Source organism: Zootoca vivipara, chromosome 4 (genome assembly GCF_963506605.1).
Source record: "Zootoca vivipara chromosome 4, rZooViv1.1, whole genome shotgun sequence".
In the NCBI taxonomy this organism is placed as follows: domain Eukaryota; kingdom Metazoa; phylum Chordata; class Lepidosauria; order Squamata; family Lacertidae; genus Zootoca; species Zootoca vivipara.
This window is the reverse complement of record NC_083279.1, coordinates 57,125,582-57,145,209: the sequence shown is the minus strand read 5'-3', so window position 1 is coordinate 57,145,209 and position 19,628 is coordinate 57,125,582. Positions and strand designations below refer to the sequence as shown.

The window sequence follows — 19,628 nt, the reverse complement described above, 5'->3', positions numbered from 1 at the left end:
GACCTTGAATATATTTTATTATAAAAAATTAAGAACACAACAAAAGAAGCACAACTATGTATAGCAGTGTAGCACTAAAATAATTTGCGCATTTATTTGGAAGTTAGAAACTGTCTGATTAGGTGTACTCAATCAGATTGAAAAGAGATGTAGGCTGTATTCACATGGCTGGTCTGTTTTGCTGACGTTTCACTGTTATTTTCTGCATTATATTTCAGTTTCATGTAAAAGCTACTTCTGGAAATTTAGCAGAATCTAGTGGCAGTTTTGTGCTCATTTCCATGTTAATTGCTTCTAGGAAAATTGTGTGAATTAAGTCTGTTCCTGGAAGGCAAGGGAGGGATGAGTGCATTGCCAGGGTTTACTTAGATGCTGGGCTTTGACCCTGTGGACTTCACTACTGCTTCTGTTTCTTTCTTTAATAAAAAAAAGTTTGTTCTTTCCTCCCTCTTTCCAATTATCCTAGGATATGTTTGTAGTTGATATACGTTTCCATTATTATCTACGAACCTGGTTGAACTGTACACTAGATGTGGTTGGAACGATCCTTGTGATTGTGTATACATCACCCCTGTTCATACTGGGGGTTCTTCCACTTGGATACTTATATTTCACTGTGCAAGTAAGTTGAACAAGTGCCAGGCTGAGCATTCAGAAAAATAGTAATAAAACATATCCTTGTTTTACTCCCATTTATTTTAATTTAATTATTATATCTAACTGAAAGGGAAGAGGGATTCATTCCTCTTGAGTGGTTGACTTGCATTGCACAATTCAGGGGAAAGTTTCTGTTCTGTAATCTGAGGCCTATATTTATTCTAAGATGTAGGGGACGTAAGAGGTCTTCTGGTCTAAGGCAATACAGTATTATATATTTTAAGAGTTTTGTATGCTGCCCTTTGCCAGTAGGCCACAGAAAGGCTTGCAACAATATGATATAAAACAATACAATTGAATCAAAACAAAACAATGCCATAGTGCCCAATACACACTTCTTACCTATCCCTCCCTTTGTCTGTTTTAATTAGCGATACTATATTCCTAGTTCCAGACAAATCCGACGGTTAGCTGGAGCTACACAAACACCAATAATTTCACACTTCAGTGAAACGCTTGTAGGTGTATCCACAATCAGAGCATTTGGACATCAGGAAAGATTTCTTAATCAGAACAAAGATGTCGTCAATGAGAACCTGGTTTGCTTCTACAACAATGTGATCTCAAACAGGTACTGTATTAATGATCCTAGGTTATCATGGGAAAGGATTTATACACAGATTAGGAACATAGGAAGATTCCTTATACGGAGTCAGACCAATGGTGCATCTAGTTCATTTCAAGCGACACTCAACGTATGTGGGTATTATGTTATGGGGATAGCGTGTAAATCAAAAATTGAGTATAGTCAAAACACATTGGGTTCAATGGTGGGTGGGATTGCCAAAGTTCTTTCCCCAGAAGTAGCTTTTTCCCGGGATGCCCGCCCCACTTCTGTCCCCTTTTACTTTCTAAGCGCACAAAGCTGAATGCACACGTTAAATGTCTGTAAGTTGCAAGTTACCTGCACCGGCTACACTGACAGACAGCGGCTCTCGGGGGTTTCAGGTGGGGGGGTGTCTTCCAGCCCTACCTGGGGGGGGGGGCAGGGATTGAAACTGGGACCTTGAGCACATGCTAGGCAGGTGCACTACAACTGAGCCACAGCCCTTCCCCATAGCACCAAGCTATATTCTTATTTTAATTGACAGGACTGAAAATGCAGATATTTCTAACTAATTTGATAACTGTGTAATTGAATCCTAATTAATCTGGGCATGCATTTGTGACAGGTGGCTGGCTGTCAGACTTGAATTTCTGGGAAACTTGATGGTCTTCCTTGCTGCATTGCTTGCAGTGTTTGCTGGGAGCAAGGTGGACTCTGCTGCTGTAGGATTATCAATAACATATGCACTGAATGTAAGTAAGTAAGCATTTTTTTTAATGCAGTTGCAGTACTTGGAAAATGGATTGCAAATTCAGTAGGAGTAGAATCATTGATGTTACAGTAAGGCAAACTCTGTGGTAATCCAGCACTTCTAAGAAGTCTCAAAGAGCTTCCAACACATTGGGTTGGCTCCAGATAAGGGCAAGTGGCTCTACAATTTGCATATCAAGTCTCCCTAGCTCATTCAGTTTATATTCCACTTTCCCATCTCAAGGGACCCTCTGGAACAGCATGGAGGGGCTGCAGTGGGACAGGAAAATTAAGAATTGTCTTTCTGCTCATAGAACCACACAGATTTTAACAGGCTAAAACCACTGCAACAAGTTCTATAAACAAGTATTCATTTATTTCAGATAACTCAGAGTTTGAATTTTTGGGTCCGAAAAGCATGTGAAATTGAAACCAATGCAATCGCCATTGAAAGGGTTTGTGAATATGCAAAGATAGACAAAGAGGTAAACAGTTTTTGTAAAAAGACGATAAGCATACAACTTGAAATTAAGCAATGAATTTTTTTTAAAAAAAATAATTGGCAGAGAACTGGAAGGCTCAAACCTTTCCCAAGTTTAGGTTGTGATTGCTGCCGGAGTAGCCTTTAAAAGGTTGGGATAAACTGCTGCAAAGAGCCCCTGCTTTTAGTTAGTCCCTGCTCTTCTGTGTAAGCAAAGAGGAGTAGGGACTGAGCAAGGAACCCTATGCTTTGTACCTCATTGCTGCTCAATGGAGCAGTCTCTGTGGGAGCCAGTTATATCAACTCTGGCAGGGACTGCTTTTCCACACACGCGATGAAGGGTACAAAAATTGGGGAAAAGCAAGAAGACCCCTTGTTCTGGAATATGACGGTCCTTTTCAAAGGTTAAAAGGATCAGCATGCAGTGGGCTTTCCAAGAAGTTCCCATGTATCTGATGGTATCAGTTACGTTAGCTGATGGGCCATGGGCCAGAGATACTTGCAAACTTTTGCAGCACAAGGATTTGTGTTTGCGCAACAGAACTGTCTCCCCTCTCTTCCCCTTGCCCACCCTAAATTTGCTTGCAGGCTTGAGAGGGGGAAACACAGAACAGATTTAAGGGGTGCAGGGGAGGAGATGGGGCAAAGTTCCATTGCGCAAGCACAAATCCTTGTGCTAATGGAAAAAGTAGCTTAGCACTTCCTTGGATAGAAGCCTGGGCAGGCAGCTTCAGCTTGTGACATCATCATCTGCAGTGGTGGAGGGGCTAATTTTATATATTGTGAAATACTTTTTAAGTACATGTTTTGATGCCCACTAATTTGTGGCTTGTTTTATCCGCTTCAAAGTTTGTTTATCCATTTTAGCCCCCCTGGATACTATCCAATCGTCCACCTGTGGGATGGCCCAAGGAAGGAATAATACAGTTTGTAAATTTCCAAGCTCGGTACAGGTCAGATCTGGACTTGGCTCTACAGGATGTAACTTTTCAAAGTTGCAAAGAAGAGAAGGTAACCTACCAAAATTAAGTACTCTGTTATACCTGTTTCCCTTTTAAAAATTTCTTCTTCTTCTTCTTCTTCTTCTTCTTCTTCTTCTTCTTCTTCTTCTTCTTCTTCTTCTTCTTCTTCTTCTTCTTCTTCTTCTTTGGCGATCACTCGTAGTAAGATTGTCTTCCATAAACATGATTTTAACAATGGGTCCGTATGTGACTATGGAGGCCAATTCTGGATCCACACGTCCTTCCACAGTGGGGACATTGGTTTCTAGGCAGGAGTTGATGACGGTGTGGATTTGCAAAGCGTGCCTTCCTCTTAGCACGTTTCTTTCTCCCTTGCGTCCTGAGATCGAGTTTCTTCAAAGCCCATGACACCTTTGGTAAAGGCTGTTCTCCAACTGGAGCGCTCACGGGCCAGTGTTTCCCAGTTGTCAGTGTTTATACTATATTTTTTAAAGATTTGCCTTGAGACAGTCTTTAAACCTATTTTGTTGACCACCAGCATTACGCTTTCCATTTTTAAGTTCGGAATAGAGTAGTTGCTTTGGAAGACGATCATCAGGCATCCGCACAACATGACCAGTCCAACAAAGTTGATGTTGAAGAATCATTGCTTCAACACTGGTGATCTTTGCTTCTTCCAGTACACTGATATTATTTCGCCTGTCTTCCCAAGTGATGTGTAAAAATTTTCAGAGACACCGTTGATGGAATCTTTCAAGGAGTTGGAGATGGCATTCATAAGTGGTCCATGTTTCACAAGCAATGGTTTCCCTTTTAAAAATATAATATCTATTTAATTATATGTTTTCAAAGTCTGTTGAGTAATTTGCGGCTGCTGTTCTTGAAACTGAGTGCCCCTGGTTTAAGTGATTTCCTGTGGACAAAGGGGAGTTGGAGCCTATTAAGCTTCTCCATCTTAAAATGCTGCCCATCTAACATCGGTAGAGGGCTGTAACGTGTCTGTATTCAATTGTGCTACCAGGTTGTCCCTTCAGTTTGGAAATGTAGCATTTTTCAGGCATCACAGCCCCAAGTACACACCAGAACAAGCATAGGGCCTTCATAGCTGCCAAGTTTTCACTTTTCTCGCGAGGAAGCCTATTCAGCATAAGGGAAAATCCCTGTAAAAAAGGGATAACTTGGCAGCTATGAGGGCCTTGGTTTGGAGCAAACATGCTCCTGGACTAGATTGTCAGCCAGTGTCCTTGACCAGTTGAAAACCTGCTCAGTTCTTTATTACTTTATTTTGAAAGATGTATAAACTGCTCGCATAATAAAATATCAGAGTGGTATGCAGGAAAAAAAGCATAAAATGTGTACCAAAACAAATGACAATTAGAGTAGCAGTAGCAGCAGAAGGTAATCAGTGGACAATCAATTTTAAAAATCATTCAGAAAAGGGTTGTGTAAAAAAGAAGGCATTTAGGTTTTTGTTAGTGATCTCAGGACACAATCTATATTTGTGTGGGTGGGTGCACTCTGTCGAGCTCTGTGGCTATTCCTGCATGGCACAAACACTGTGGTTGATGTCTGAACCAGTAAGTTATCTGCTAATGTCAACTACTAACCTTTGCTAGTAGAGATTTCTTGTTGAAGGCTTTTATTTTTCAAGACTGTTTTGCTTTTTTATATGGAATTATAGTTTTCTTTGCACGTGTTAAGTAATGTAGTGAAACTGCTGCCATTTTAAAATGCACATATATTTTGAAAAGTACTCTTGTTACAGATTGGAATAATAGGAAGAACAGGAGCTGGCAAATCGACTCTCACAAATAGTTTGTTTAGGATAATAGAAAGAGCTGGAGGCAAAATAATCATTGATGGCATTGACATATCAACTATTGGTTTGCATGACCTACGTGGCAACCTGAACATTATTCCACAGGTTAGCATTGTGTGCGTGTGTTCTTTTGTGTCTGTATAATATCCACACATATAATTCTTTTATAAGCTTTAGTCTTTTGAATTCTGTCATTATTCTTTTTGCAATAGTTTTAACGAACTTGTCAAAAAGTATTGTAATCCACTAGGTCCACTTGTTGATTTTGCAATGCATTTAACCGCCTGCTTCTTGGAAGAAACCTGTCCTTTACTGAATATTGTAGGAGAGGGAAAAATAGGGAATAACATATGAAACATGTATCAGGAATGCCTGCCCAGCGATTCAAGAATTTATGCCTAGTTAGTGGCATATTTCAGAGTTCTTTCCACCCCTGTCCCACTTCCTATTGCATGGGATTCTCATTGCCCACTGATCTCCTGCCTTTTTTTCAAGTGCCATTCTGATGAAAGCTTACTCTAAGATAACTGGCATGACAACAGCCTTTGGCTTTGGCCAAGTGTGCCATCCATTTGCCACAAGGAAATAGCAGCCCATGGTCTGTCCCTCCTGGTCTTCAAATGCAGCCATCTTTACAAATAAATTTGCCATTTACTCTATTTGCACTCAAGGAGGTTGATGCCAATCTATTGCTTCTTTGCAAATATCTCAAAAACCAGTCAGGATTGAATAGCTTGATGATGGGGAGGGGAGGGGGAGGAACAGCAGCCCTTCCTGACCCCCCTCCAAAAAATTATATCAATCTGAAACCTAAACTCTTTAATATTATACTACATGGAGATACTGTCTAGACATTATTCCATAGGACCCGGTCTTATTCTCAGGGACACTCCGGTCAAACATGGATCCACTTGGAAGATACTCTGATCTTGAACTGTGGGATGCACTGGAATTGTGTGACTTGAAGAACTTTGTACAGTCACTCCCAAAGAAACTTCTCCATGAGATCTCTGAGGGTGGTGAAAACCTGAGGTATGTCTTAAACTATGTTAAGGGGTGAGCTAAGTCACCTGGAGAATAAAGATCTCCCCTAGCAGAGGAGTACTAGTATTCCCAAGTGGTGTTCTACTGATGAAGGTAGTGTTACTTGGCAGGGCAAAGTAAGGGACAAAGGATGAAGAAACATTACCATTCTCTACTTGGATGTCTATTCACCTTAGACCTATCCAGAGATTTGCAGGGGGGTTGTTCTTGCACACATTAAACTGACCTAGACGGAGTCTGTCCACATATCCCCATATTTGCTTCTCAGACTGGGAGTGGTTTTCTAATGGGATACCCAAGACAGGCCTTTCCTAGCACTGTTGCCCCCTGCGATCCTTTTGTAGTCATCCTTTTTGTGTACGCACAAAAGCCTGCATGCCTATTCAACAAGATGGTGCAGCAGTCGCCAGCTGCCCAATCATAAATAGAGGCCTAGCGCCATTCGAGAGCACATATTAAAACTGTATTTCTGTTTTTGTCAGCATGGGGCAGAGACAGCTTGTCTGCCTGGCTCGTGCTTTGCTACGAAAGACAAAAGTATTAATCTTGGATGAAGCAACAGCCTCTGTCGACATGGAAACAGACAATCTAGTGCAATCCACAATCCGGTCAGAATTCCACGATTGCACAGTACTAACCATTGCCCACAGGCTGCATTCCATACTGGATTCTGATAGGTATGTTGCTATAAGTGGCATGTGGTTTTCCCACCCCTCCATGCAGCTCCTGAAAGTAAAGGGATAAACTGGTTTCCGCTTGGGCCTGCTGCAAACAAAATATCCATCCCACCTCAGTTTCTGTGGACTGTCTCCTCATAAAAAAGAACTGCCATCTACTGCCTATTGAATGTTAGGTAGGTAGCACTAGTGGATTCAGTAGAATCTGCCCATTGTAATACACACAAAGCTTGATGGCAAAGTGTGTTTGTAGCCAGATTTGTAGAATCAAATTTGCTTGATGAAAAGGTAATTGCATTCAGAAATTGAGAGGTCAGCACTTTTTTATAGAAAGTTCTTTTGAAGATAGGAAGCTACCTTGTATCATGTCAGATTTATTCATCTACCTCGATACAGTTGACTCTGGGTTCTCTCGTCTTTCACATCACTTGCTATCTTCTGTTTAAACAGAAATTTAACCTTCAATCTTCAACATGCAGAGCATGTGCTCTTATACTGAGCTGTTCCTTCTTCCCTGTGGAGGTCAGGAACCTTTTGCCTTCCAGAAGTTGAGACTCCAACTCCTGTCCAGCGACAGCTGGAGAATTGCAGGTTCCCCTCTCCTGCCTTAAAAGTAGTCAACCTTCAACCCCAGAAATCCTTAATTAACAAATGAACTACTTAATGCAAAATTTATTTTGCTAGTTGATCAGCTCTAACTCTTCCTAGATTAAAGGTTTCCCCATTGCATTCTGTTTTGCTCTTTCAGGGTGCTTGTTCTGAACTCTGGAAGGATTGCTGAATTTGATACTCCAGCCAGGTTGCTACAACAGAAAGGCATATTTTATGAAATGGTATCAGAAGCTGGAATACCACAGGAGGCAAACACCGAATCTTTAATATGAATACAGTGCTTATTATTTTCCTGAATCCTTCTACAAGAATTATAGCAATAGTACTTCATTTTATAGGGAAATTTTAAAACGAAAATTAATAAATGTTTTTAATACAAGGTGTATGGGTCTGTATGAAAGTTATTTCTGCAAGAATGTTTTAGCAAACTTGTAGCAGATTATTAATTACAAGGAGCATGATGAGAATCAGTTTAGCCCCTCTGGCTCTGGAGCAGCCTTTGCTAACACGGTGCTCTTTGTCCATTTTGGACTGCAACTCCCATCAACCTTGGCTGTTGGCTGGGACCGATGAGTTGCAGTCTGGACATCTGACTGGGGGAAGGGAAGGGAGGCCTGCGTACAGTCCTGATCATCACCAAGTATTGGGGGGGGGGGCTTGTTACAAGTTTGAAAAAGCATGGCATAAAAATCTGAAATGAAGCAATGTTTTATTTCAGTTCCTAAACATATACCCTGTTCCACTTTCTTCCTGCCAGTTTGTCATTATGGTTCAGGGTAGACAGTATTGCCTAATGACCAGATAACGCGCTACTACTAAACTCAAAGTACTCCCAACAAAAACATCACATGACACAGACATCCTGTGATGGTCTCAGAAAATGCAAGTGAGGTAGGACAGAACTGCACAATTGGACATTCCCCGCCATAAAAGAAGAAGAGTTTGGATTTGATATCCCGCTTTATCACTACCCGAAGGAGTCTCTCTCTTTTTTTTAAATATATTTTTATTAATTTTCCAATTAAAACCAATTATATCACATTCGTTATTTCAAATTATACACATGTATATCAATCAAACCGAATATTATGCCAAATCATCTAAAAAATTTTTTGGGTTCCCATGCTTCAAGAAATTGGGGATTCCTCGCAACCGTCCACTGCCGTCTTTTTTCTAAAGTTCAAATCGTCTCTCCAAGTTCATAATAATCCGAATCTTTCCCTTACAGTCACATAGATGTTTTCCACTTTCAACCGATTGTTTCCCAGCTGCTGAGATAAATATCAAACAAGGTTTCACAAATGTTCTTTCTCCTGTGTGGGTTAATCAGTCCAGCCTCCCCATAAATCTTCTTGGTCTGGAGCTCCCTGTTGCGTCAACACGAAGCAGCGCCATCTTAAAAAAACTCAAAACACTTTCGTTTTCTCTCATAACCGGGTAGATTAACGATCTTTATAAAATTTACAGCTTTTCCAGGCAGAAGACCCAAACATCAAACCATAAACTCTTGGTAAATTAATGGATCTCCTTGCCCTATAGCTGAACTTAGCTTCAGGTCGCTGCTCCAATTCAAAGTGCGTCACAGCTCATAAATCCTCCGAACGCGTTCAGGCACTCCTTCCGTCCAACTAGAGGGGGGCTTTTCTCGTCGGCAACTCCACATCTTTAAAAAATATGCTCAGTAACAACAGTTTATAAAGTTCAACTCACACAGTCTTTTGCTTCTCTTTCACTCCAAACAAACCAGGACATCGCGTCTGGGAAGGTACGAAGTAACTCATATGAAGAAAAATTAAAAAAAAACTCACTTCCCTTATCGCTCCGTCCCCATCAATCCTTCTTTCAGATGAAATACAGCCTTTGACTCCTCTCCCTCAGCAGCATAAATTTCTCAGCAGTAAACAGCGCTTCTTCCCCTCCTTCTGAAGTATGTCCATAGATTTAAGCCTAATTATCTTCTTTAACCATGGAAATCCCCGCCATGCAGATTAGCGTCCGGGAGTCCTGGCCCTCGTAAGTGCTCAGCCCAAGCTCCCCCCACTCCAAAAACAGTCGGAGTGGGTCTGGGGGCATCGCGGGCCAGCGGCCCCTCTCCGTAACCCCCGGAGAGGGTAGGGGGTTGCCATTTACTCCCCTAGCAACGGCCAAATTCCTTACGAAGGTCAGAGAGATGGAAAACAGGTCCGCCATTCCTGCCGGCGGAAACCGGAACCCACTACCCGAAGGAGTCTCAAAGCAGCTCTCCTTTCCCCTCCTCCCCCACAACAGACACCCTGTGAGGTGGGTGGGGCTGAGAGACTTCAGAGAAGTGTGACTAGCCCAAGGTCACCCAGCAACTGCATGTAGAGGAGCGGAGACACAAACCCGGTCCCCCAGATTAAAACCAGGGGGCTGGGGAATCAGTAAAGTTTCCTGCATTTTTTAATGCTTCTGCAGTTGTCATAAAATCTAGCAAGTTCATTAGCCGGTGACACCAAGCCCTTCATTTTCCATAGCCCAGTTCAATTAAACGATAAACCAAGGTTTGTTACTGCCACAAGGTGCAGTTAGCCTTAAGAGATGGGAAGCTGCTGTTCCAGTGTTTGCAATAAACTGCAATTTTCCATTCTGTATGAATTAAACTGGGAAATTGCAATTTCTTCAGAACTGTGAATTGTAACTTCTCTCTTTCTCTCACTCAGAGAGGGCAAGGAGAAGAGAAACTGTCAGCCTCAGAGCAAACCATGGCTTGCCATTGTCTGAAGTGGGCTGGATGCTCTCTAGAAAATCCTCAATCTGCAGAGCAAATACTCTTAATATTTCAGAAAATTCTGTGTATGTGTTGATTATGGAAATCCTTCCAAGCCTTGACATACCTCTGCAGTCGATTCCCCTCCATCTTATAAACACCCTAGTTTAATTGCCATGACCTCATTTACATTCAGTAGGGCAGTCTCAAAGTAAGCACAACAGATAGTATAAAAAGTGTTTTATTCTGATAATACAAAAAGACAATTTTGTAAATGCAGTCTCCAAACAAAATTATCATTTTTCCACACAGAAAATCTGCTTCACAGTAGCCTGCAACCCAGCTTAATCGTTTTATGTGCCAGTGTGAAAGGAACTGTGGTTCCAGCAAGAGATGCTGATACAAATGTTACTTAGCTAACCCATCAGGATTCCAACTGATGAAATAAGCCTGTCCAAGTCTTATTTTTCTCATGACTATTTCTTTTTTTATAGAAACCTGTGAGAACAACTTGAATGCCTGTGTGTGCGTGTGTTTTAAAGCCAAGGCTTCATTAAGAAAAATATTTTACTATAATTATTTGTCTAAAAATAGGGGCCATGTTATGGTTTACAAGTTTGCCATAAGAAGTTAATGTCCAAAATACATTTACTCCTTTGCAAAACAACTCTAAATCTTCAAGTGAACCTTAAATCTGATTGGGTTCTGCAAGCTACTGCACCAGCACAGCAACTCATAGGGGGCAGTTAAGGATGCCAGTAAGCTGGCTCCAGCATAATCAAATCAGTATGGGTGGGGAAGAAAATCAAGTCTGCTTCATTTGCCATAAACAGAGGCATGCCTTAACAGCTTTTAAAACAGTTCTTTAGAGCAAGGTCCACCAGAGATGGTTGCCTTTCTGCTCTTTAGAAACTTCTAGAAACTATCCTAATTGATGATATACCCAAACTATCAACGGCTGGAAGTCTGCAACAGTTTGACTTCCATGGAGCTTAATTTTACCTAGATTTGACCCAAACTTGTACGGTTTTTGCTTGTAACTTTGCCTTGCCATGTAAAATCATCACTTGGCAACTTAAAACTTGAATAAAAATGGATTACAGAAAGCTGTGAGGCAAAGCTTTCTCTTCTTGCCAAGCTAAGCAAGAAGGGTAACCCCTTTAATATATGGAAGTGCTACAACCAATTTTTAAAGGCAACAGGAGTTGGCCTTGTGTTGGAAAGTTTAGGAAAAAATGTGAGCTGTAGGTTCCTCTCATTACGAGAAAAATGCAATTTATGGTTGCGTTCCAACATTCTGCAAGTGGATTTCCTATTGCATAACAGGACTTCACCTTCCTCTCCCCCAAAATCTGCTACAAAGGGTCTGTCCCTCGCCAACCCCCCAGAGAATATTGAGGGAGTAGGCCAGGGCTGTATGGGGAAAGGGGGAAGGAGAATTCCCATTGTGCAAGAGGAAGTTCATTTCTCACACAGCCATCTGCTGATAAAATGCTATATTCTATCTATCGATACTGTAAGGAGAGCCTGAGAATAAGTTCAATGTTTTCTTCAATTCCTTCAGCTATCTCTGATTCACATTCTCAATTTATTTGGTTCACCTCTTGTTGCTGTACACCTAAGATATTCAAGTCTCTTTAAAAGTAAAGACTGGTCTACTTCTTTATATCTGAAGTAAGAAACAATGGGTCCGAGTTCCAATGAGCTACTGAGGCTCACAAGTGGATTTCTTTTTATTTGTTTCTTTCAGCAGCCGATAACCCGTGAATTCAGAACACCTATGACTTATGACAATCTACTTTCAAAATCCAGATTTTAAAAGCAGTTTGCTCTGCAGCATGGGTTAGGAGTCAGAAGATCCTTCTTAGAACTAGCTGTCCAGCTCTTTAAATCCTGATCAAGTAGTTGGTGGTCCTACTAATAGCAATATAATCTTCAGTACCTACACAAAGACTACAGGGCAGTTCACACATGGCATCCTGCTCTTTACACAACTGGTTCTGCTCCTTGAAAACATTCTCCATGCCCTGTGTCCACCACCACAAAAAACAACCACTCAGAACTAGGTTTCAGCAATGTTCTTTGAGCCACATTGTACAGTACATTTCGCTCTACACACGTGATTATGACGATCTCTGACAAAGTGCCTATGTAGACAAACCTGGGCAATGACATATAATGTTTGTTAACTACCTCCTCAACAATGATGACACATTTTCAACCACCATAATCAAGAAAATTTCTAACCATTGTATCTCAGGTTTGCACATCCTATTTGAGGATGAAACACTCAGTATTGTTTGCATTAACATTGCAACACTGTGAGCATTTTGACACTTTAGGATTACAGATTAATCTCTATGTCATTAATTGAAAATTTAGAAGCAAATCTAAATCTAAAATAAACAGTAAACAATGAGATGTTTACTTCAGTGCTGACTAACATCAGCAGCCAGACAATACCAGTTTTCTTATTAACAAGAATGGAGTGTTTTCAGGAGTCCTGAAATATTTAGTTTCAATACTTTCTACAAAAGCATAGACTGAAATTGCTACTTCAACTTTTTTGATGGAATGGTTAAAAAGACTGTTCTCTGAATTGCACGAACTGTAACTAAAGCAAAGGTAGAGTTATCTGCATTATGGAATTTTTCAGTAGTAATAACTGATCAAAACCAAAAAATCCAAGTTTTACACTAGCCTTGTTTGGGGCACAACATTAGCCTATAGTTTAGTGTTAAGTGAACAAGCCTCAGGCGCATGCACTCCCTCAAGAAAACTTGAACAAACAGGCTAGTCTTAATTTTGGATTATTGCAACAAGCCAGCTTTAAAATAGTGGCTTATGAAGCTGGCTTCTTTCAGTAAACCATAGTTAAGACTAGCCACAGTTTGGGTTCTGGGTGTAAAGCTAAACTGCAGTTAACCAGCTTCTAACCTACTCACGACTGCCTGAGAACAAGGAAAGTGGGAGCACACAAACCAGAACCTCATTCACATAGCACTAAACCATAGTTTTAGAATTATGCTTGAACAAAGTCAACATACCATATGATCATGGAGTTTCCAGTGATAACACATACAATTGTGAACTTCCTTCAGCACATGAGTAGAAACCATAATGTTTGCCTCTTACTACCTTACACTAGAAATACTAAGAGGTGTCCAAAAGTGATGATTCCCCATGGCTAATGTTAAGGAATGCATTAGATTTTTGGTAGGATCTGCAGAACAGCTCTTGGTAAAGTGCTACTATCTAAAGCACATTCAAGCTTGAATGCAACATTAAGAAAAGTGCTTTTAAATGTAATTTAAGATGAACTTCAGCTGTGCCATCTGCATTAATACTGCTACTGCCAGGCCAATTCACAGTCAATACATATTCCTGGGAAATGCCAGGAAACAATGCCAACACTATCTCCCTCATTACTTCAGAATGGTTTAATTCCATTTTCAAGTAAAGAAGTCTTGAGGTTCTGTTGATTATTAAATTAATAAAATAAAATAATGCTTCAGAAACAATGTTTCTGATCATTGGCTTTCCTTAACAAATGAGCTCATGTTTTCCTGTAGCTCAAGCATTAACAACATATTTTCTTCTTTATATATCTAATCCCTTACAAGGGACTCAGGGGAGGAACTAATGTACACTGAACAGTCCAACATGCTAATGGATTTAGGTTAGGACATATAGAGCCCTGCTTAGTTCTGGAATTGAAGAAAATAAAATGGGATAAGAACACTGAAGTTTACATGAAATTTGTCTTTCGTAAATGCCTGTTTGGAATTTCTACAGCACTAACTTGGAGGGGCCAAGATCCGCCCACAATTCCAGCCTGAATGGCCACCCCTATTACCACAGCTAGATCTGGGTCAACAGAAGTGTTGGGTTTCTTCCCAAAGAATTCTGTAATAACTTTACGTATTCTTGGAATTCGGGTGGAGCCTCCAACTAATACAATCTCATCTACTTCTGTCTTGTGTAGATGTCCTTCTTTCAATACCTGCTCAATGGGAACAAGAATCTTCTCAAAAAGGTCTTCATTTAATGTCTCAAACAGTTTCTGGGAAATTTCTGTTTCAAAGAGAACTTTTTTCCAAGGGACGTTCTGTGTTTCTGGAAGTCTGCCCTTCAGGTCCTCATTCACCCCTGTTTCGATTTCTGAAGGGACATTTACATGTTTGCTGTATACCTTGTTGTCTTCCTTCAGGGATTCATGTTGGTCCTTCCGCTGTGGCATAGTAAGAGAAATTCTGATTGTGGAAGAGTTGTGAACTGTCAAGTTCAATTTGACAGCTTCTACAGCCTGTCTGAGTCTATGTATCTCTTCCTTTTTAGAGGGCAGCGAGTCATATGTGTGATGGATCTCATCATATAGGTATTGCATCAGCCGCTGATTGAAGTCCTGCCCTCCAAGTTTGTTGTTGCCTAAAATACAAAGCCCACATACAGACAATTCACAGCAATTGAAGACAATGATATACATAGCTTAGAAGCATAGAACTGAGGAGTTGGAAGAGACATTGAGGGTCACCAATCCAACCCCCTGCATGAACACACGACCCCAAAATTAAGTGTCTCTTGCTCCACTGAATGAGCTATCTCATAAAACAGGTGGTTTCACTGAGCCCTTGAGAGGCTGCCACAGACAGCTGGTTGGCTGTGCTGAGCTTGGTGCATCATAACCTGGCTTCAGCTAGTCACAAGTATAGGTTTATTTGGAAGCAAGTTCCACAAAAAAAAATCATTGGTGCTCACTGTCCAGAAAATATATTAGGAATAAATGGGACACACAAAAATTAAGGCCAATAACTCGACTCTCTGATCTCTCTATGTTCACCTCACCATAGGGAAGACTCACAGATTTATTTATTTCCTTTATATTCTGCCTTTCTTCCAGTACAGGACCCAAGGCTCGTTTCATGACTCGTTTGCTGCAACATCAAGTGTTAATTTGCATGAATGGGCAGACCATCACAAATGCAACACTTCGGACATGGCTTCTACATCTTTCCATGTAATCTTAACTACAGCATTTTTCAATGAAGTCAGTTCACATATTCAGCTGCCAGTGATAAGCATGAGTGTATCCAATGGTATGCAAGCAGGGAGGGAAGATGTAGAACCAACCTACAACTTGCTGTATTGGAACTGCCAAGTAAAATTATTTTAGTGACTCAAACCCTAGCCTTAAAGACTTTTCTTTACCTGCCATGGCTCGGGTCAGAAACATCCCTCCTTGCTTGTTCAGCAGAGAAACATCCAACGTTCCTCCACCCAAGTCTACGACCAGAACGTTAGAAACATCAACTTTGTGGAGACCGTATGCCATGGCTGCTGCAGTGGGTTCATTAATTACCCGCAAGATTTCCAGTCCTTCAAAAGATAAAATAAGTTATCAATATTTTTATTTTTGCCTCCTATTCCATCTAGTAAAAGAATGATTCTAAATAAAATATGACGACTGAGTGGAAAGTATAAAATGATTAAAGCTTGTAGACTTGTGTCTAACTCTCCTTCAGAGTTACAAATGGTTACAAAAGTCTCCTTCAGACAACAAATGGTTGTGTATTTGTAAGTGATTTTGTTTCCTTAGTGTTGTTTCTAACCCTGCTTGTCATTCTGGAACAATTTCATTCACAATTTCTAACGCTGCACAAGTCAAAGCCAAAGACAAGTCCATGTTGGCCTACTATAATATAAGCTCCAAGTATGGCATTATGAAAATAAACTGAGTTTAGCAAGAATATAAAGGAAAATGTGCATCACCTGCAAGTCTTGCTGCTTTAATAGTGTAGTTTCGTTGTCTTTCATCAAACTCTGCTGGCACTGAAATAACTGCTCTGGAAACAGGCATTCCAAGGTAGTCCTCTGATATCCTCTTCAGTTTCAAAAGGAGTTGAGATCCAATATATTCTGGTGTTACATTATAAGTCTCATTGGTTGCAATGGAAAATTCAGCAGATCCCTTGTTATTAATAATCTGAAAAACAAGATAAAAGCAGAATCTTTAAGCTACTATCATGTAAATATGAGTGAGTGGAACTGCTTGTACACAGAATTACTCACTTAATTCTGAGTGAACATGCATAGGAGTGTGCTGTTAAGAAGTAAAATTCCTTATCTATTCATTATATTTATATAGCCACCTCATGACAGTTCTTTGGGTGGCTCACACAGCAAATAAAGTGTACTCTAAAACAAAATTAAAACTCCATATGTATAGGAACCACAGAAACATGCCAGAATTCATCATAGAGGCTTTATTTTTCATTAAAAATGATTTGTCTGAACTAGACATTACCTGAAATCACATGATACATACGATTTAATTAATATTTAAGAGTGGTGTAAATTTAAGCAGTTCCCAGCAGCACAAAATATATTTCCAAAACGTAAAAACATTGCTCCTCATTTGTACAAAGCACTTCTAACCTCAAGGCCTCAGCTTCACCTATTCCTAGAACAAATGAATCATCTCAGGTCTTCTAACTTATCACACAGCAGTGAGAACTGTGGGTATCAAACACTCATTGGCAGTTAGCTGGTAAACAAAACATTAAGCTCACCTTAAATGGGTATCTGCGGCTCTCACTTATCAATTCTTTTGGCGTGAAGAGCTTCCCTATAAATCGCTTGGCGTCATACACAGTGTTCTGTGGGTTTGAATCTGCCAGCTCTAGCCCATCATACCCCACATAAATATCTCCCTCCGTGAAGGACACTATGCTTGGAATGCTGTGGTGCCCACTTTCATCAGGAATCACTTTCACTTGCCCTGTGCCAGGAAGGAAAACGCCAACTGAACAATATGTGGTGCCAAGGTCAACCCCTATTACTTTTGGTGTGGGCATAGGTAAATACTGTTGGGCCAGGTATCCAGCTAATAAAAGTGTCAAAATAGCAGAACCTGAAAGGAAAGTAAAAGTAAAAGAAAGTCAGAAAATTAATCCCAGAAGAAGTTAACACACTATCCATTTTTTAACAGAATTACAGAGTTGAAAGGGACCCCAAGGGTCAACCAGTCCAACCCCCTGCAATGCAAGAATCTCAGCTAAATCATACATAGGAGGAACAATTTTTAGAACAGCTATTGTGTCACTCATATTTTATTTTTATTTTATTTTAAAAAATCTAAAGATCCTCAAACCATTTAGATTTTAATACACTCCATGGTCATTTTAGCTGCATCTACTCTAGCTCTAGAATATCATTTTTGAACTGTACATAATATTCCAAAAGGGCTGCATTATGGATTTGAATCAGAGCATTTTGATACTGAGAGTTTTGTTTTTAATCCCTTTTCTAATAATCCTAGCACATAATGTCTTTTTCACAGCTGCCTCACTGTTGGCATTTTCACTGAGCTATCCACTCAGATAAAATCTTTCTGATGAGTCATGGGCACTGGCAGTTCTTTGAAAGAGGTCCATCAAGCCTTTTCCAGTACAGTGGAACCTCGGTTTACAAATTTTCGGTTTACGAATGCCGCGGACCCATCTGGAACGGATTAATTCACTTTCCATTACTTTTAATGGGAAAGTTCGCTTCAGTTTATGAACAGACTTCCGGAACCAATTGTGTTCATAAACCGAGGTACCACTGTATTGGCAGATGGCACACACATTGTCTGTGTAACAAACTCCAAACTAGAAAGACAATGAAAGGCACCCTCCTAGAGAAAACCAATAACTTTCATCTTCAACTCCTTCTTCAACTGCTTCACTAAACACTCCTCTTCCTGCGACTCTGCCAATCACTGATCAGTTTCCCAGAAGCAAAATTACAGATACCAAAGTCTGCAAAGGAAGTGCTTTAACACTCTCATCCCCTATGTCCAGGACCATCCTGAGTCAGAGCAGCAAATGAATAGCAGTGACGCAATTATTTTGGTACCTGAAGCAGAAAATCCCACAAATGCCTCTCTCCCTCCTGGGCAATGAAAATACTATATGCACACAAAACCATTTATAACTTTTCATGATACCAAAGATCAGACACCTAAGGTGATCACTTTTTTTCTGGTTGGCAGCAGCTCCACCCCTCCCCCTTTCCTCATAAAATACCACGATACAAAAGCACAAAATCATTAGAACTGTCCTACAGGGTCAGACCAAAAATTCATTTGGCCCAGCGTCTTGAGCCCAAAGGGTCCCACCAGATGCCTTCAGGATTCATAGAATTGTAGAGTTGGGAGGGACTCTAGGGCCATCTAGTCCAACCCGACAGCGGTAACCAGAGATAAGAACACAGATCTCCTGCACTTTTAGTAGTTGTGCAGAATCCCCTTTCCTGCACAGCGAATTAGTGGGGGAGGCAGACTCTCTTGCCCAGACATCCCCAGACTTCGGCCCTCCAGATGTTTTGGACTACAATTCCCATCATCCCTGACCACTGGTCCTCTTAGCTAAGAATCATGGGAGTTGTAGGCCAAAAATATAGAGGGACGCAGTTTGGGGATGCCTGCTTTTGCCTCTAGCCACCATATAAGCAGCGCATGAAGGCGACGTTCCTCCCAGCAGCTGGAATTCAAACGCACACGTAGACTGCCTCTGGAACTGGAGGCTCCCTTCAGACACCTCCAGTGCCCTGCGTGTACTCAAAAGCTTTCATTTTAGCTTCGAGTATTCCGGCGTAGAGTATTCCGGGTTTCAGCGGCGGATCTAGGCCAAGGTCCCCCCCTCCTCCCCCGAAAGAAGGCAGGCAGGCAGGCGAGAATTTAGGGTGGATCTTAACGAGGCGCGGAGCAGAGGCTGACACAACCACCGACTCGCTTTTAGCCGGCCCCTCTCACTCACCCAGCACCGTCATCTCCCCGGCCATCTTCGAAACTTCTCGCTGTCCTGGCCCGGTCCTATAACGCTCCGCCTGTTGTTATGTGTGACACTCGCCGTCTTCCTGGGCCGTTTACCGGTGTGATGACTGTACCTTCGCCGCTTGGGGGTGGAAAAAAAACCTCGCGCGACGCGGCGCATGCTGGGAAATGTAGTTCTCATCATAATACCCCAGCGCAGTCCGTAGGCAGAGAAACTACAATGCCCGCCAGCCCGACGCATCTCGCCGACGCGCACTCTTACGTGCCTCGCTGACCCCTCCTCTCAAGACACGTCACCCAATCCGTGCGAAGGGGCTGATGGGACGTGGGAGGAACTTTCCGTACAGAGGAAGAAGGGTCTGTTATGACAGCTCTTCCTGCGCTTTGCCTGTCGGGAATGGTAGTTTGTTGTCTTTTGTCGGGCAAGCTGAGCTGCTTCGTAGTTTTCCTGATGCTTATCGTTAAAGTTTTTGTTTAGCTTGCTTTTGGTAAATTGTATCAGCCACCACTCTCCACTCCCCCATCCCCTTTTTAAT

The 19,628-nt window shown here is 41.3% G+C and overlaps 2 protein-coding genes across 6 annotated transcripts in view; one reads left to right on the top strand and one right to left on the bottom strand.

Moving 5' to 3' along the window:
• Positions 1 to 7,931, top strand: part of LOC118084808 (multidrug resistance-associated protein 1) — a 30,193-nt gene extending 22,262 nt beyond the window's left edge. The window contains exons 20-28 of one of the 5 annotated variants that reach the window (XM_060273640.1): positions 467 to 622; positions 1,029 to 1,228; positions 1,830 to 1,956; positions 2,338 to 2,439; positions 3,303 to 3,446; positions 5,163 to 5,321; positions 6,082 to 6,248; positions 6,743 to 6,937; positions 7,686 to 7,931. In XM_060273640.1, the coding sequence (XP_060129623.1) occupies positions 467 to 622; positions 1,029 to 1,228; positions 1,830 to 1,956; positions 2,338 to 2,439; positions 3,303 to 3,446; positions 5,163 to 5,321; positions 6,082 to 6,248; positions 6,743 to 6,937; positions 7,686 to 7,821 (1,386 nt within the window). In that variant the 3' untranslated portion in view covers positions 7,822 to 7,931. Of the gene's footprint in view, positions 1 to 466; positions 623 to 1,028; positions 1,229 to 1,829; positions 1,961 to 2,337; positions 2,440 to 3,302; positions 3,447 to 5,162; positions 5,322 to 6,081; positions 7,224 to 7,685 lie in introns of those variants that run through there. The other 4 variants (XR_009557484.1, XM_060273641.1, XM_060273642.1 and 1 more) reach the window with 4 other exon arrangements.
• Positions 7,932 to 10,502: 2,571 nt separating this feature from the next.
• On the bottom strand, positions 10,503 to 19,230 carry HSPA13 (heat shock protein family A (Hsp70) member 13). The gene is made up of 5 exons (XM_035114804.2): positions 19,076 to 19,230; positions 16,847 to 17,187; positions 16,047 to 16,260; positions 15,486 to 15,653; positions 10,503 to 14,705 (listed from the first exon to the last, which is right to left on the bottom strand). The coding sequence occupies exons 1-5, from the start codon at positions 19,098 to 19,100 to the stop codon at positions 14,026 to 14,028; spliced, it is 1,428 nt and encodes a 475-aa protein (XP_034970695.2). The 5' UTR covers positions 19,101 to 19,230; the 3' UTR covers positions 10,503 to 14,025.
• Between the last annotated feature and the right edge of the window lie 398 nt (positions 19,231 to 19,628).